Source organism: Capsicum annuum, chromosome 7 (assembly GCF_002878395.1).
Source record: "Capsicum annuum cultivar UCD-10X-F1 chromosome 7, UCD10Xv1.1, whole genome shotgun sequence".
Lineage (NCBI taxonomy): Eukaryota > Viridiplantae > Streptophyta > Magnoliopsida > Solanales > Solanaceae > Capsicum > Capsicum annuum.
The window spans coordinates 14,348,202-14,361,823 of NC_061117.1; the positions used below are offsets into that span (position 1 = coordinate 14,348,202).

At 35.3% G+C, this 13,622-nt stretch overlaps 1 protein-coding gene across 2 annotated transcripts; it reads left to right on the top strand.

Annotated features, from left to right (window-relative positions):
• Window positions 1–1,606: 1,606 nt before the first annotated feature.
• LOC107852403 (heparanase-like protein 3) lies at window positions 1,607–7,559 on the top strand. Of its 2 annotated transcripts, none has more exons than XM_016697444.2 (9): window positions 1,607–2,686; window positions 4,773–4,809; window positions 4,902–5,085; window positions 5,184–5,332; window positions 5,455–5,685; window positions 5,775–5,964; window positions 6,048–6,173; window positions 6,820–6,919; window positions 7,008–7,559. In XM_016697444.2, the coding sequence occupies exons 1-9, from the start codon at window positions 2,462–2,464 to the stop codon at window positions 7,377–7,379; spliced, it is 1,614 nt and encodes a 537-aa protein (XP_016552930.2). In that variant the 5' UTR covers window positions 1,607–2,461; the 3' UTR covers window positions 7,380–7,559. The 2 variants fall into 2 exon arrangements, with proteins under 2 accessions (XP_016552930.2, XP_016552931.2); XM_016697445.2 differs by lacking the exon at window positions 1,607–2,686 and adding an exon at window positions 4,198–4,374.
• Window positions 7,560–13,622: the final 6,063 nt, after the last annotated feature.

Sequence of the window (13,622 nt, forward strand, 5' to 3'; positions counted from 1 at the left end):
TACGAGAGTTGCTTCAGCAACTACGGTAATTATTGCAACAACTACTATTAGTTGTTGTGTTACAACAATTATCAAAATTGCTGCAACAACTGTCAAAGTTGTTGTAAGCAAATGTCGAAGTTGCTGCAAGCAAATGTCGAAGTTGCTGCAGGGATCTTTAATTTGTGTAAATATGGGGTAGGAATCTTTGTGTAAATAATAAAACTTGAGGGTTTTAAAATTCGTGTCATTAACACTAATCTCAAAATTGTCACCTCTACTCAATATTTAAGACTTGTGTCACTTTTTTTTAGTTTTGAAACTCTTTTGTCACCCTTAGTTAATTTGCTCCGGGTATATACATATCATTCATAATAGCTCGGGAATACATTTGTCCTTTTTTCATTTTAATTTTTTATCCCAAATAATTAACTCAAATTCACTATCGAACTCAATAAATTCATCGAACTCGATTTCAATTCAACTCGACTCGATCTCTATTTTTTATTTCAAACTCGATACTCCCTCTGTTGTTCTCTAAAACATAAACCCCAATGAAATTACAGTGATTGATCGCTGCTACTAGTTGGTATTTACTGGTTGAAAATAGGAGGAGATTAGCCCAAAGGTTGGCGGAGTTAGGTTTGCGGCGATGGTTCGCCGGTGAAGTGTTTCCGGTTTGAGGAAGAGGGTGGCTATGTGGTGTTGATCAGTGATGAGTAGCGTTTTCCTAACAGAATTTTACTGAAAATTGAAACGTGAGGGGGTTCAAATTGGCAATTTCTATTCTAGTTGCAAGCCTATCTTAACTTTTTTTTCTTAAACTGAATTTGTAAGCAAGCTCACACGTTCAAAGTTACCCCACATACTTCACATGCACTAGTTTTTCTTTTATCAAAAGGGAAATATATCTCACGAGAGTTTTAAAGTACATATTCTCATGAGTAATTACATATTCTCATGATATCAAATTACTCCATTAATTTTTACTTCCTCAAATTTCATTTTTGTAAAGTCAAACTTCATAAATTTTGATCAACATTTCAAAATATATTTTTGATCATATCAATATAAGAATAATCACAACTTGTAGCATTTTTCGTAAAGTTTTGAAACATCTGCATTTAAAAAGGATAATCTGGTGTACGAAAGTTTTTGCTATGTGAAGGATTGAATAAGGGACACACCACAAAGGTTTATTATACACAGTTTTACCTTGTATTTCTATCGGAGGTTATTTTCAAGGCTTGAATTCGTAATCTTTTGATCACATAACAATAATTTTACCAATTATTTTAAGATTCTTCTTTCTTTGAAATATTTATATTTAAAATATTAAATTAATCAACTTCAATGTGAACTGATTTATGTAAAGCAAAATATGATAACTAAAAATGAACTAAGCAAGTTAATTAGTGCTTATTTTTTAATACAGCTATAGCATTTGCATCCAATAGCAGGCATTGGTTAGAGAGCAATAATGGTCCCACAGACAGTACTTATCTTTTCCCCAGTTGTTGAGCAATCTTTCTTTTTTCACTTTCCTCAAGCAAAGAACCTCCCAAAAGTATGGGCCCACTGCCAACTTGGTGTTTACATTATTCTCTCATACAAACTAACCTAATATGCATTCAGCGTTAACGTAACTGATAAAGTTAATTTTACTGTCGTGTGATTAAAAAGTTACAAACTTGAATCATGAAACAGTATTTTGTAGAATTGTAGAATAAGATTTGTGGTGGAGTCACAAATTTAATAAAGGGCGTGTAAAATTAAGTATACACTCATAATAGCTATTATTTAATCTTTGTACCCCACATAGGTTCTGGGTAAAGAATGTGCACCGGACCACCCTTCGTCTAAGATGGCTCCGCCCATGAATAAGATTGCATATTTTGGTAGATTCTTGTAGTTCAGTGAGACCTTTTCTAAATTTCGGTCATAGTAAGAGCTAAATAGCAACATGTGATTATGATTAGAAGATTATAAATTTAAATCGTGAAAATAATTTTTTCGTACAATTGTAGAATAATGTTGTGTACATAGATTCTTGTAGTTTAGTGAGATCATTTTTGAATTTAGTTCGTAGTGTGAGCTTAGTATACGGAAGTTTTCCTTTAAATTATTCCAATGATTTCTTTGTGTTACCAAAATACTACAACAATAACATAACTGTAATTTGACTGAGAAGGTAGTATGTAGGTAGACACACACCAAACCTTTAAATATCTTTTTTCAAATTTTACATTAAAAAAATCTTTTTTTGATCCAATCTTGAACCATAATGACTTGATTATGAATAAAGCTTTCTTTTTTATTTGTCTTTGTCACCCTTACTCTACCTTTATAAACTCCAATATGGAGTTCCATAGCTGCCCATATAGTTCTTTCTTGCAATCTTGAGCTGTGCTATGTTAGAGAAAAACATAGATCTTGATATTGTTTAGTTAAAGTTTTAGCTTTTTTGAATCTTTTGGTAAAAATGGGTACTTTGTTTATGCAAAAGGGAGTGTTTTTGGTGTGGATTTGTTTGTTTGGTTTGAGATTTATTTGTGGAACAGCAGCTCAAGGGACTGTGTTTGTAGATGGGAAAGTTGCTATTGGAAGAATAGATAGGCATTTTATTTGTGCTACTTTGGATTGGTGGCCACCTGAGAAATGTGATTATGGAACTTGTCCTTGGGACCATGCTTCTTTCTTGAATCTGGTAAATTTGTTTTCTTGAATGCATTTCCACTTTTAGTTGGGTTGAGGGTCTTTTAGAGATGATAGTCTTTTAAGTTTCACGAGGTAGAGGTAAAGTCTGTGTACACTTGTGGGATTATACTAGCTATGTTGTTGTTGTTGTTGAATGCATTTTCACTTTTAGTTGAGTTGAAGGTCTTGCAGAAATAGTCTTTTTAGCTCCACGAGGTAGGGATAAAGTGTGTGTATAGTTGTGGGATTATACTAGCTATGATGTTGTTGAATGCATTTTCACTTTTAGTTGAGTCGAGAGTCCTTCACGAGGTAGGGATAAGGCCTGCGTACATTCTGCCATCTTCAAGCCTTACTCGTGGGATTACATAAGTATAATGTTCTTGTTGTTGTTGAATGCATTTTCACTTTTCTGCTAGCTGTTGTTAAGTTTTATTGTGTAGAAATGAACTTATGGTGTAGTTTTCTTGAATGTATTTGCCAATTCTGCTAGCTGCTTTTTTAGTTTTCTAGTGTAGAAATGCAATTATGATACTATAGTTGTAGTTGTTAATCCTCTATTTTAAATACATGGCTTGTTAAATGTTGATGATATCTTCGCTCAAGGTGGAGCTAAGATTTTTGAGTTTATGGGTTCTGGATTATAGAAAAGACAACTCTAGGGTCTGGATAAGTTATTTATACACATTAAGTGAATTTTCAAACACGAATGCCGAGTTTGGTACTGAGTTCTACTGAACCTATAGACAGGCTGGTAGCTCTGCCCCTGCTTTGCCACCCACGAATATGAATTATTCAGTCTATTTTTTGTTTAATGCTAGTTTCAGCTGAAGCCATATGTAAATATATTTCTGTTTTGCTTCTATTTTATATACTATTGAGTGAAATGAGTTCAAATTGAACAACATGATCCATGAAGATTCATATAATCGATTCAAACATGTACGCAATTGAGGCGTAGTTGGTATTATTGTTTGCTAGTTTAAGCTTATTATATAACTTCTAGTACTTTTTGTTTTTATTTTATGTAATATTGACTGAGATGAACTTAAATGGAACAACATGATCTATGATCATTCATATAGCCGATATAAACATGCTTGGGATTGAGGCATAGTTGCTAGTTTCAGCCTTTTGTGAAAATTTGAGTATGTATGTTGAAGATCTATGAGATTACCTTGATAGTTTGTGTCAAGAATGAACCTTGGGTCTAACTCATCCTCAAAAGCTAGCTCAAGAGGTGAGAATTACCCAAGTCCATATAAGCAAACCACTAGTCCATTCCCCAACCAATGTAGAACTTTTACTGGCGCGTGGACCGAGAGCCCAAAACGGGGATGGACCTGGCTCTGATACCATGTCAAGAACGGACCTTGGGCCTAACTCAGGTGTTAGAGTGGGTAAAAGTTCCACATTGGTTGGGGAATGGACTAGTGGTTTGCTTATATGGACTTGGGTAATCCTCACCTCTTGAGCTAGCTTTTGAGATTGAGTTAGACCCAAGGTTCATTTCCTGACAGTGTGTTCTGCTTTCTACTTTTCTAATTTTGTTCCTTGTTTGGTATGATTTCATTTATTTTTTTCGAAAAAAGAAGAACCAACAGCCAGAAAGAGCCAAAATAGAGAGGAAAAAGAAAACAAGAATGACTTGATTCACAGTGGACAACAAGATGCCAAATGAAACATAGAAACAAAAAGGTTGTCTTACCATTTAATACTTGCATGTAACATTACTACAACAACAACAATATACCCAGTGTAATTTCACAGATGGGGTCTGGGGAGGGTAGAGTGTACACAAACCCAAGGGCATAGCTATGTATGTCAAAAGGGTGGTCAATGGAACAACCTTCGTTGAAAAATTAAACTATGCATATAGGCCAAATGTTACTTTTTATACATATATACTAAACCTTGAAAGTATTCTTGAACGCGCTAATCGAAATTCTAATTTCGCCACTATGCAAACCATACCTCTACCTCGCGGAGGTAGAGAGGCTGTTCTTGAAAGGCACATGACATTACTCAAAGTAATTTTATTGATCTTGTGATGCATTTCTAAGTTGTGTTCATCTGATCATCTCTTCTGTGTGCAGGATCTTAACAACATTATTTTTCTCAATGCAATAAAAGGTATGGTGATATATCTTAAGAGCTTTCACATACATGTATGTTTCTGTAACAAACTAGAGGCCCTTAATGTTCTTCATTATAATATGTTGCAGCCTTCTCACCATTGAAAATTCGGTTGGGCGGAACTTTGCAAGACAAAGTTATATACCAAACTGAAGATCACAAACAGCCCTGTGTCTCATTTGTTAGAAACATGACGGAGATGTTTGATTTTACTCCAGGGTGCCTTCCCTTGTCTAGATGGGATGAACTTAATGCATTCTTTAATAAATCTGAGTAATAATCGCATCTTCCCTTTCCTTTTTTAGTTTTTGGACTTGGCCATTTATTTTCCTAAACTAAAAAACTTAATCAACGACTCGTGTTCCATTCAGGGCTAGTATAATTTTTGGATTAAATGCTCTATATGGAAGATCAGTACACCGTGGCGGTTTATCCGTTGGTGCTTGGGATCCAAGCAATGCTGAATCACTTATACGTTATACTGTCAAAAAGGGATATACTATCCATGGATGGGAACTCGGTAAGGACTATAGTATTCTTAATATGAATTTTATGCTGAAACATGTCTGTAGAACGATGCTATAACATATCGTTAAAGCTTTACCAGAACTATCCAACAAATGTTGTCGATTTTCTTTCTAGGAAACGAATTGAGTGGGAGCGGAGTTGGGACCAGAGTTGCAGCAGATCAATATGCATCTGATACTATTGCTTTGAACAAAATAGTGCAAGATGCTTACAAGAATTCTGAAACTAAACCGTTGGTCCTGGCACCGGGAGGTTTCTTTGATGAAGGATGGTTCAGGGAATTAGTAAATAAGGCTGGGGCATCATTTGATGTGGCTACTCACCACATATATAATCTTGGTCCAGGTATTTTACGGCAAACCTGAATATGATCTGGTTTTCTAGTCCAACACCATCTCAAAGATGTTACATCAGATTTTGCTTTTGATTCTTAGGAAGAGATGAACACCTTATTGAAAAAATCCTCGATCCATCTTATCTCGATGGAGAGGCTGATACATTTAGCAAACTTCATAACATCCTCAAGAGCTCTGGCAGTTCAGTGGTTGCTTGGGTTGGTGAGGCTGGAGGGGCATACAACAGCGGTCGAAACCATGTCACAAATGCCTTTGCTTTTAGCTTCTGGTAATTAAGCTCAAACATAATGTTCAACTCTGTTGTTCTGACTCCTGAGTAGTGATGAGTTTGGAATTTGGAAACAATTATAGGTATTTGGATCAGCTTGGGATGTCAGCTTCATATGATACCAAGACATACTGTCGACAGACATTGATTGGTGGAAACTACGGTTTACTCAATACGACTACTTTTGTACCAAATCCAGATTACTACAGGTAAAGCCATACTCCTGTTTAATTTTATATGAAGGTGTTTGATTAGAGACGAAGTCCAAGAAAGAAAAAAAGTACTTTTGACACATACCAAAACTAGCATTAGAATTTGTTGTATTAAACATGAGATGACATTTATATGGTTATAAGATTATGTCATTAAGGGTGAAATAGAAAGTTTAAAGTTAAAATGTTCCAATTTAAAAAAGGTGTCGTTCGTGTTGGAACCCCCGATAGATAAGAGAAGATCAAAAATACCCCTTATCTCATACTACTGTTTCTTATATCGAATTCGAAGTGCCATGCTATTATTACTTAGCATTCATATGGAAAAGGCAGAGTCTTCCTTTTTATCTCAAATAAAAACCTCATTAGCATCAAGCATGAGGAAATGCCAGGCGTTTGGTAATTTTCTCCTCCAACCAAGACAGAAGATCCCACTGAAGCGGCTAATCCCATGCATATTGTACGAACATCTAGTCTCACACAAATTACATAGTGTAATAAATAGCTACTCCTCGCTAAAAAGGAAAAAGCGTCATATAAGATGGAACGGATGGAGTGACTTTTTATTATTACATGACATGAGCAGACAAGAGTATCTCTTATCATCTTTAGTTATTGTTTAATAACGGTTCTTACTGTGCAGTGCTCTTCTTTGGCACCGATTAATGGGAAGGAACGTTTTGTCAACAAGTTTCTCAGGGACAAAGAAAATACGTGCATATGCTCATTGCGCGAAGCAATCTGTAAGTCATGGAACATATATATTCTTTATTTGCATATAGACACTAGCTACGTTGTACATTTGACGAAAACAACTTCTTCCATTTGCAGCCAGGTATCACAGTACTGTTGATAAATCTTGATGGCAACACCACCATTCATGCCAGAGTTGATTTTAACGGTACTATGTTACATCGACGAAAACACAGACGTCATCATAGCCTCAGAAAGAGTTCAATTCAACTGTCTAAAAGTAGCAAAATAGCATCAAACACAAGAGAAGAATACCATTTAACAGCAAAAGATGGAGACTTGCAAAGCCAGACAATGCTTCTAAATGGAAATGCACTTACTGTAGATTCATTTGGCAATATACCTACACTGGACCCTATATTTGTCAATTCAACAGAGGCGATAACCGTCGCGCCATTCTCTATTGTATTTGTACACATACCATATGTACTTTTGCCTGCTTGTAGCTGAGTAGTGTGTATGGAGCCAAAGAAAGGGTTCCATTTGATGATTCAAGTGGTGTACGGGATCCAAAAGGGGTTCCGTTTGATTATTGAACCAGTAAGTTACACATAGAATATGTAAAGAGGGACACATGCATTATTCTTTTTCTCTAAGAGAAAATATAAGCATTTTATTCTTGCTAGACAATATTATATGCATTTCTATTCTACTTATATCTTCATCTAAACAGTAAATCTTAACCAAAGAATACAATAAATTCAATGTGTAGCAACTCACTGCATTAATTTTTCTTTTGGGAAAAAAATACATTACCTATTAATAGGTAACTCAACAACGGACCTAGTATATTTCCACCAAGTGGGGTCTAGGAAGGGTGAGTGTGCGCAGTCCATATCACTACCTCAGAGGTGATATAGAAAGGCTGTTTTCATAGACCCTCGACTCAAAATAAAACAGTCTAGACAAGAAATAGTAAGGGGACAAGACACAATAAGAATTACCACACCCACTAATAACATAAACAAGACTCATCAAGTAATATGACAGACGACAAAACACTCTGAAATAATACTAGTACTATAGCTACTAGCACGAATAACAAAACCAAGTCCTCCGACCTACTAGCAATGCCGCACTCCTTCCTAACTATCTTGTTACCCTAATCCGCCTCTTCCACACCTTCTTATCTAGGGTCATGTCCTCGATAAGCTAAAGCTGCTCCATGTTATGTCTAATCACCTTCCTCCAATATTTCTTCAGTCTATCTCTACCTCATCTAATTCTATCCTTAGCCAACCTCTCACACGTCTGTACTGGGGCATCCGTGCCCCTCCTCTTCACATGACCAAACCATCTCAACCTCGCTTCTTTCATCTTGACTTTCACCAAAGCCACTCCCATCTTATTTTGAATAACCTCATTTCTAATCCTATCTTTCCTAGTAAACCTACACATCCACCGTAGCATTCTGATCTCCACATCCTTCATTTTTTGGATGTGAGATTTCATGATTGGCCAACACTTTACCCCATACAATATAGCCAATCTAACCATCACTCTGTAGAACTTGCCTTTAAGTTTAGGAGACACCTTCTTGTTACATAATGTTGGATATTTCGGGTCATGGGTCGCACATGTAAACCGACCCGACCCGACCCATTTTCTTATTTATCTGAAAAAAGAAAACCAAAGAGAAAATTTTGAATCTTGGGGGGAACAGTTACAAAAGAGAAACTGTCCCACACCCCTTATATTCAGAGATTTCTTCCTCAGCAAAGAACGTGAGAAAGAAAAAGGAAACACAGAGAAAAAAGTTGCATCAACAAAAAAAAATTGTAAGCATTTAGTTTGTAGATTTACATTCCGTTTTCAAGAGAAACGAAATTGATTTGGGCGATTCTTTCGGCGGCAAAATCATCTTCTTCCGCTGCAATAGAAAGAGGTAAACACTGATTTTGCTCCTATTTTTCATTAACATTGGTATCAGAGCCAGGTTGAATTGCCCTGTAAGTATGTAAAAACTCATAAATTACTTGTAAGAATTTGGTCTCCAGTCAGACGCGCCGCCGGTCTTCGATCAGACGCGCTGCTAGTCCGGTCAAACGCTGTTTATCTGGTCAGACGGATGGCGGATGTTGGTCGCCTATTAAGGCGTCTCAAGACCATTTTCGGCGACGGTTTCTTTGTTGGTGGATGGATCCGGTGGATCAAAGTGGATTTCGGGTTGGAAGAATCCGGCGAAAATAAATTCGCCGGAAATCATAAAGAATTTCTAGGTGAATATTTCTTTGTTGTTGTTGACTGTTGAGAAGTGCCTTTTAAGTAGTACATGTACTATTTAATTACTCTACTGATGTAGAAAAGGGTTCTGTGATTTATTTTTTTTCTTCATTCCCTTTTAATAATAATAATAAAAATTAATAAAATGAGTATGGTGTTTGTCTTTTTATATTTGTTCTAAGAAACAACTCACAGAAGATTTGTTGAATACCTTTTTATTATTATTATATGGTGTACTAATATGAGTGTAGTACAGGTACTACTTTGTAATACAAACATATATTAAAAAAAATTGAAAAAGGTTATAAAGTAATGTTGTTAGCACTTATTTCTTTTAAATAATTATTAAGAGTTGTTTTGGGGAATGTTTTATAAAAAAAAAGAATAAAATACTTTATGCCTTTGATTTTATTTATTAATAAGGGTATAAACTAGGCTTGATATAACTTTTGTCTTAATTAGCCCTTAACTTTATTTTCGGATTTAGCCTTCTATGATAAATTGTGACATAAGTGTCACATTGAGTGGTTTAACCATTCTTATTGTTTCTTGGTTCCTATTTCAGAAATGGCTGAACGGGGACAAACTCGAATCACTCCAAGTAGGAGTTCTGGATATCGAGCAAAGAAACGAAGTGGAAGAGCACGTCGCTGAAGGACATGTTTTCTAGGTCGTGAGATCATACGAAATGGGATCCCCAGAGTGACATAAAATCTGTTACGAAATGAGAGGGCTATACGAAGGGAAGGACAAAAGAAATTGAAAGAGTTCAAGTCTTTTAAGATGTCACCTAACATTAGTGTTGCTAGTTTTATTCATTTGTTTGAAATGAAATGTCTAGAACTAGAAAATTATGTAGAAATCTCGGATTGAGAAACATTATCTATTTTAGCAAATTCTCTCCTTGACCCTTGGGGCGAGAGATTAATTGATATTTACCACGAGATTTGGCCTAGCGAGCCTTTTTGGGTGTACATAAGTCGTTTAGAATATTTATGAAATGACTTTTATTTTTAGATTGACTTGTAACATGAAGTTATTACAAACTTTATATATAAATTAAGTTGTTTATATTCTTTTATATGAATTTCATTTATTTGTTTGAGTTTTAAACGACTTAATTGAAAGTTATCATTCTAATGCACATTAAGAAATTAATTTCTAATTTTGGTTAAGTGTTTAGTTAGTATATGATGATTGAATTCTTAAGTATCTTTTCGATTATACACTAAATATGAAACCTCTATGTGAAATGATTTGCTTGAATGTGTAACTTGCATGCATAATTGATAATATACTTGCATAATTGTCTCTTAATAACAGACATGGCATCTAAAAGCATAATTGCTGACTTGAACAAAGGAGAAAAATTTAATGGAGATAATTACGACATTTGGAGTCGTAAGATGTGGTATGTACTAGAAGAGCAAAATGCTCTCGAAGGTATTAACCATGTCTTAAGTCTGCCAGAAGAGGGTAATACTGCACAACACAGAAGAGAACTAGAAGCTTATAAGACTTGAAAAAAGGCTGATTCCATTGCACGTGGGATCATAGTAAGTTCTGTGGTTGATGATCTCATACATGAGTATGAGGAATTCCCTACTACCAATGCCATCTGGGCATACTTGCAAGGAATATATGAGGGTACTTCAATTACCCGCCTGAGACAGCTGACTATCAAGTTTGAGACTTACAACAAGCTTTATGATCAGAACATCAAACAACACCTTAGGGTGATGTTGAATATGATAGCTCAACTCAAAAGTGCTAGTTATGTTCTCTCGGATGAGCAATAGGTTCAGGCAGTGATTCGATCTCTTCTCACCAGTTAGGAGAACCTAAAGGTCAACTTAACCCACGATGACAACATCAAAACTTTTTCTGATGTTGCACGTCACGTTGAACTTGAAGATGAGTGGCTTGGTGCTGCTAAATCTGTTTCTAATGCCTTTATGGCTGAATCAAGTAGTAAGGACTCTTCAGGATTTAAGCGTAAGAAGAAGTGACAAAAGAACGGGAAGGGTAAAGAGACCGAAGAAGGACCCTCTGAGAAAAAGAACAAGACAAACTTCAAGAAGAAGAAAAAGTTTTTCAAGAAGAAAGACAAGAGCAAGATGAAGTGCTACAATTGCCAAAATCAGGGGCATTTTGCTCGTGAATATCCTGAAGGGAAAAAAGTAGCATTTCTAAACGCATCTCTAAGTGCTACATATGTTTCTAGCACTATTTTATTAACTGAATCTTATCCTATGTGGATTGTAGACTAAGGAGCCACCGACCATGTGAGTCGAGATCGAGAAGCATTTGTGGAGTTTCTTCGAGTTTCACCTGGATCAAGGTGGATCTATGTAGGAAATAATGCAAGACTTGAAGTCAAAGGTATTGGCACTTGCAAAGTAAATTTGCGTGAAGGCCGGTCTTTAATGTTGCATGACGTCCTATATGCTCCAAAAATTCGACGAAACTTAGTGTCTGTGTTTGTTCTCTTAGATGTTGGTTTCATTTGTTCTTTAGTTGTAATTATGTAAGAATTACTCTAGATAATGTTTTTTATGGTTTTGGACATCACTATGACCGTTTTATTGTTTTAGATTGTAATCCTTCAACTTATAATTATTATGTTGACCGTTGTGTAATGTCATGTTATTCTAGTAATAATGATGTTGAATCACTTACATGGCATGCTAGATTAGGTCACATAAGGCAAGATCAAATGAATAGATTGGCAAAGGAAGGACATCTAGGTTCTTTCTCCAAAATTGAAATGCCAACTTGTGAAAATTGTCTTGCTGGAAAGATTACACATAAACCATTTGGGAAGGCTAAAAGAGACGAATTCCCATTACAATTAATCCATTCTAATATCTGTGGTCCAATGAATGTGAGGGCAAGGACTGGGGCTTCATATTTAATTACATTTATTGACGATTTCACATGCTTTGGTTATGTCTATTTGACATCTCATAAATCAGAAGCACTTGATTGCTTCAAAAGATATATGAATGAAGTTGAGAATCAATTAGACAAAATTATAAAGACATTAAGAACTGATAGAGGTCGTGAATATTTGTCAAAACAATTTGAAGAATTGTGTATTGAAAAAGGCATTATCAGACAATTGACTACTCCTTATACACCTCAACAAAATAGTGTAGCCGAAAGAAGGAATAGAACATTGTTAGATATGACAAGGTCCATGATGGCGCAAGCAAATTTATCTTTCTGGGGAGATGCGTTGTTAACTGCGGCCTACATATTGAATAAAGTACCTTCTAAATTAGTAACTTCTACTCCATATGAATTATGGACTGGTAATAAACCAAACTTTAATGATCTACGATCTTGGGGTTGTACTGCGTATATTAAAGATCGTTTTGGTAAGTTTGGAAAACTAAGTCCAAAGGAAAAGAAGTGTATCTTTATAAGATACTCTGAATACTCCAAAGGATATGTGTTCATTGGTGAATTGGAAGATGGAAGTACTACTGAAATTGAATCATGAGATGTCACATTTTTGGAAAATAATTTTTCAAAAAGAAATGAAATAAAGGAAAATGAGCCTATTTATGAAATGTTGAATTCAGATGATCAAATAATGTCACAAGACATGCTTGATAATTCTATTGATCAAGAAATGATTCCTGGTCCAAGTGGGAGTTGTGAATCCCAAAATCCTATTGAGGAATCTGAACTTCAATTATGTAAGAGTACCAGAAAAGGTGTGCCTAAACGATCTTATGATATTGAGGATTATGTCTTTATGGTATCTCCTACAGAATTGGATGAACCTAATTCTGTGACTGAGGCTTTATCGAGTCCTGAAAAAGATGAATGGTTAAAAGTGATGAAAGAAGAATTAGAGTCCATGAAAACTAATAAAGTCTGGGATCTAGTTGACCTTCCTTCTGGACTTAAAGCTATTGAGAATAAATGGATTCTCAAAGTCAAATACAAATCAGATGGGTCAATAGAAAGGCGTAAAGCACGATTGGTGGCAAGAGGTTTTACTCAAGAAGCTGGAATAGATTATGAGGAAACTTTTTCGCCAGTTGTGAAATTTACCTCAATTCGATTGTTTTTAGCTATAGTTGCACATTTAGATTTAGAATTACATCAAATGGACGTGAAAACCACTTTTCTCAATGGAGAACTAAAAGAGGAAATCTACATGGAACAACATATATGTTTTGTTGTTAAAGGCCAAGAAAAGAAGGTTTGTAAATTAAACAGATCTATATATAGCCTTAAGTAGTCTTCAAGGCAGTGGTACCTGAGATTTCATAAGGAAGTGATTTCATTTGATTTCACCATGATCGATGAAGACCATTGCATCTATGTAAAAAAGTCCAATGAAATGTTTGTGATTCTTTCGCTTTACATGGATGATATTTTATTAGCTGAAAATAATTTGGAGTATGTAAAAACTGTTAAGTCATGGCTTTCAAAGTCATTTGACATGAAAGATAT

Excerpts from the sequence above, each read along its gene's own strand:
- LOC107852403 (XM_016697444.2), top strand. The coding sequence starts at position 2,462 with ATGGGTACTTTGTTTATGCAAAAGGGAGTGTTTTTGGTGTGGATTTGT. Across the intron at positions 4,810-4,901 it reads TTTTCTCAATGCAATAAAAG|CCTTCTCACCATTGAAAATT; the intron begins GTATGGTGATAT and ends AATATGTTGCAG. Across the intron at positions 5,333-5,454 it reads TATCCATGGATGGGAACTCG|GAAACGAATTGAGTGGGAGC; the intron begins GTAAGGACTATA and ends TTTTCTTTCTAG.